The 5,101-nt window shown below is 44.8% G+C and overlaps 1 protein-coding gene across 1 annotated transcript; it reads left to right on the top strand.

Annotated features, from left to right (window-relative positions):
- Positions 1-322: 322 nt before the first annotated feature.
- On the top strand, positions 323-4,434 carry SARC_11845 (hypothetical protein; the record flags this gene model as incomplete). Its single annotated transcript, XM_014294062.1, has 4 exons — positions 323-412; positions 1,662-1,904; positions 2,951-3,035; positions 3,933-4,434. 4 exons carry the CDS (start codon positions 323-325, stop codon positions 4,028-4,030), a joined length of 516 nt encoding a protein of 171 aa, XP_014149537.1. The 3' UTR covers positions 4,031-4,434.
- Between the last annotated feature and the right edge of the window lie 667 nt (positions 4,435-5,101).

Genomic DNA, 5,101 nt, shown 5'->3' with positions numbered 1-5,101 from the left:
CCAAACCCACACCAACCTCATGACCCAACCCTGAACACACTACGCTTGCCATGCCAGATCATTGAGCGAAGCTGCATCACTTCATTTGCATGCACGACTTCATCGTACTTTGTACGTTCCACTCACTGACCCAAACCATTTGGGCCGTGGGGCTTAGATAGCCTACCAAAACCACGCCAACCCCATGACACAACCCTGAACACACTACGCTTGCCATGCCAGATCATTGAGCGAAGTTACATCACTTCTTTTGCATGCACGACTTCATCGTACTTTGCATGTTCCACTCACTGACCCATAATATTTGGGCCGTGGGGTATAGATGGCCTGTCTGGTGCGAGTGCCGTGTGAAATGGTCAAGCAGAATATGCAAACCACCGGGGGAACTACCGCCGCCTCGGTAGTCAAACAGGTAGGGCGGAGTCTTTGTTTGGATATTAATGTGTGTTGTGAGAGTGTGGGGGTGTTCGTGGGTGAGTTTTAATACACGCGTTTCTTGGTGAGGTTGAGGTTCGGTGTCCTTGGTTGTGTGCGTTTCTTGGTGAGGTTGAGGTTCGGTGTACTTGGTTGTGTGCGTTTCTTGGTGAGGTTGAGGTTCTGTGTACTTGATTGTGTGCGTTTCTTGATGAGGTTGAGGTTCTGTGTACTTGGTTGTGTGCGTTTCTTGGTGAGGTTGAGGTTCGGTGTACTTGGTTGTGTGCGTTTCTTGGTGAGGTTGAGGTTCGGTGTAATTGGTTGTGTGCGTTTCTTGATGAGGTTGAGGTTCTGTGTACTTGGTTGTGCGCGTTTCTTGAGGAGGTTGAGGTTCTGTGTACTTGGTTGTGCGCGTTTCTTGATGAGGTTGAGGTTCGGTGTGCTTGGGTGTGTGGATGTAGGCTTATTTGCAGGAGAGTTGGCACTTGCGTATAGTTTATGTAGGTTACATCTCTGTTAGTTTAAGTCGCGTGACTTCAGTTTTTGTCGTTCAGTTCAAGTCCCTGGTTGTTTAAGTCGTCATACGCATACCACCTTCAAATTGCCTCCCTGTGTATTAAGTCGTGTAGATATATATAGAATGAAACTTCAAACTGTATGTATTGTTTCAAACGAATTTCTGTCTGTTTAAGTTGTAACCGTAGGAGTAGGCGTGGGTGAGATCAGACAGACAAGTTATATTTTGTAGAAGATACGAAATATAAATCCAATTTTAAGAATCTCAATAGTGAGCAGCCGTATGCCATGCAGTTGTCATTGGTAGGTGTCCCGTCCTACTGACAAAAGGTGCGGACGTGTATGAGACCGCTGAGGTGTGTGTGACCCGAACTGAGGAATTGGGATCACTATACAACAATCAGTACCACATCTGGGTGGGACGTCTTGGCACCAGGGACACACACAACAGTTTTAAAGTACCTTTTGTCTATACGGAGCAAATATACTTCAAACCAAGTCTACATACCAGTTGCCATACAAACGGTCCGCATATTACCATCTTACTCAGTTATACCTTTTGAGCGTACTATCTACGAGTCGCAATACATAATCACCCACCATAGTATCACTGGGCTGTGGCGTAGAGTGCCCTTCCCTATCATCCAATGCCCGGTATAGGAAGCGCTTCACACAACTATGACTCATTCCTACCTGCACACCTCCCCATCCATCTTCATCTTTTGCCACAGATCATCACCCGCCATGGTATCACAGGGCTGTGGCGTGGATACCTGTCCACTATAGTGCGTGAGGTGCCCTTCTCCATCATTCAATTCCCGCTGTACGAGGCTTTCCGCTCACAAATAGGCAAACAACAGGACGGAAGAGTTGATCCCTGGCAAGGGGCCCTGTGTGGGTCAATGGCCGGCGGTATATCGGGTGCGCTTACCACACCGCTGGATGTGGTGAAGACCAGGATCATGCTGAGCCAGGTAATGCAGGTGTTGTGAGTGAACTATAGATTTGTAAGTAGTATTTTACACACACACACACACACACACACACACACACACACACATATATATATACATATATACATATATATACATATACATACATACATACATACATACATACACACACACACACACATATATATATATATATAAATTTATATATATGTATATATGTATATGTACAAGTATATATATGTATATATATTCATACATTGTATCCGCATTTTCATATATGGATATATTACCTAAGTGTATGTATGCATGGTACATAACTCTCTTGTTCGTATGTCTAGACGAACGTGAATATTATTATGCGAGTAGTGTAACCAGCTCGCCCACATCTGTGTCTTACAATGATCACAGTCTGTGTTGTTCATACGCCACTCAAACACGTGTGATGTGTGCGTATGGGTGTAGCTTAGCAGTTCACACACTGTACCTTTTGGAGATAGTACTATAAGATGATTAATCGTGTAGTGCGAATAGTTATATAACAATACCGTACATTTTGTATATGTGATGTGCCTTGTAGACTGACCGGGTACTTGATGTTGCACGCAGACAGTATTCCGGATACACTCAGATACCACGTGTATCTTTGTATATCCATGCATGCGTTCGTACGTAGTTCGATCGGATGTGTCTTATGAGTGCCTTGGTTGGCTTTGCTTTCACGTGAAAGCCCTTGCGTGCACGGAGCTTAGAAAGAGTTTAAGGTAAAACATGCTGAAGGATTGGTGTGTGACAGATACAGGCGATTGAAGCTCCTGTTTAATAGGCCAGTATCATATCGATCCGATCCCCTCCTGACGTTAGCTAGTGTGTGCGAAATACATACTTCGGACACTCAAAAGTTGTCTGAAACGCTAAACATCCATATCATCCAATCAGTCCAAGTTCAAGTCGCCATGGTAACCTCCAAATCGTCAGAGCACATTCCGACGCGTCAGAGCACATTCCAACTCGCCGGAGCAGACTCCAACTCACACTTCTCTACATTCTTCATCCTTCAACTGCACCAGGGAACCGGTGCTACGGCATACACCACCATCTCAGGAACATTCTCGCGGATCTTAGCCGAGGAGGGACCGAAAAAGTTATACGCTGGTATGTGTTGCTTGTTTATTCGTGTCGTTGCCTCGTCAGTATTTACGGCTGATCAAGGTGTGTGTAGGTAGAAGTCCCGCCCCGTGTTCGAATGCAACACTAACCTACTAGTGGTGCATGTGTCTGATCCATGCGAAAGGTAAATCATACTAAACTTCGGGTACTATATTGCATATCAGATGGCCAGACTATAGTACAGTGATTGAGCGCTATGCCATGATCCCCTTTCCATTACCTTCCTCGCTCTATTACGAACGCTTGCTCGTGTAAAAATTCGGCAGACGCTGAATGTACCGAACTGTTCTGTGTGTCTTCCCTACGGATATTTTAGACTCGCTTGGTTCGCGGTACTAAAATGAACTCATGTGTACGAGTGCAATCCTAATTGATCATCTCTAGACCCTAAACCTCCGTGACTCGGAGTCACATGCATATGACGTCCCGGTCATAGTCAATCCTGTGTTGACGAAGAATGGGCTGTGGTTGGTTGTACAACGAGTTGGCCCAATTTAATTGTTCATCACTGTAGTCAACAACTACACTGGCGCACACGAGGCACGAGGGTATCGAGAATGGGCCAGGGAGGTGGCTGGCGTTTGTGTATCGTGTGTTAGCATCACCCACACGGCTGTGGCCAGCGCTCATAGGTTGTATTCCATTGCGGATGTGGATGGAGTGTTGTCGGGTCAATTGTGTATCTCCGTTAACAACGATGGTGTGCACAAAGTATATACCGTGTACTCGGGAAAACCGGGGTTTTATAGCCGTAAAAGAAAAACCGGGGTTTTATAGCCGTACGAACGCCTATATAAAGTTTGCCGACGGTCTAAAGAGACATGTTGTCATGTGTAGATACATTTTAGTCCACTCATTATATGTTCGTGACCTCATCTGCAGGTGTTGTTCCGAGGACCATGTGGATCACGATAGGAGGCTTTGTTTTCTTCGGCGTGTATGAAAGCGGCAGGAAGTTCCTTGCGCCCATTTTCCCTTAAGTGGTCATGCATGCATCCTGGTAGTATTCTTAGTGGTGCATAGTTAGATTGCTTGTTCTCGGCTTGGAGTGCTACCAGTAGCTCTGACGAGTCCAAGTTGCCGCGCACACATCGACTAGTACGGCCGTACTTATCAGTCTTTAATTAAGAGTTCGGTACTATATTTAGCGTGCGGTCTATATTTAGAACCCCGTTGAGCCGAGGGGGATGTAAACCAAGCTTTGCAAAGTCACGGCCACTGTCAGATTTGCACATAATCTACGCGAGCATTCTACTTGTGTATGTGTAGCATTTCATCGACGACAAGGGTGTATTAGTATACTATATGTAGATAAATCTGTGTGCTCGTGTCTATGTATATATAGCATGTCTATATATATGTATATATATATATATTTATATAAATATAAATATATAGATATAGATATATAGGTATAGATATATAGATATATAGGTATAGATATACACACCGATATATATGTATGTATAGAAACAGGTAGAGGAGAGTGCAGCCTTCCAGTGCGAGATGTACTTCCCTGCTGATTGAGAGATTTGACCTGTGAGAAGGTGTGACACAGTGCCATGCAGAGTGTGTACTTCAATAAAAAACAGATCAGTACAACGCCTCTATCTCATCGCCGCAATCATAGCTGATCCCGAGTATTGTCCTTGATAGTGAGCTACCTTAGAGTTTTAACTGATCCCGAGTATTGTCCTTGATAGTGAGCTACCTTAGAGTTTTAACTAATAGCGAGTCTTTATCTTAATCGCGGGTTTAGGGTTACAGAGTTTTAGGGTTGTCAAAACCCTAAGGCCCCATCAAGGGGTTTCTACTGATTTTGCGTCATGTGGTTATGGTACAAGGCTGTTCACAACCCGAAGTGCTGGCTATGTCCAAGCACACGGGAAGCGCTTAACACTAGCATAGGTTGGTTTACTATAGCGCTGGTGTGACTTAAGTACACGGGAAGTGCTTAACACTAGCATAGGTTGGTTCACTATAGCGCTGGTGTGACTTAAGTACACGGGAAGTGCTCAACACTAGCATAGGTTGTTTCACTGTAGCGCTGG

The sequence above is a fragment of the Sphaeroforma arctica genome, assembly GCF_001186125.1.
Source record: "Sphaeroforma arctica JP610 unplaced genomic scaffold supercont1.1913, whole genome shotgun sequence".
Lineage (NCBI taxonomy): Eukaryota > Ichthyosporea > Ichthyophonida > Sphaeroforma > Sphaeroforma arctica.
This window is presented reverse-complemented; position numbering and strand designations above follow the sequence as displayed.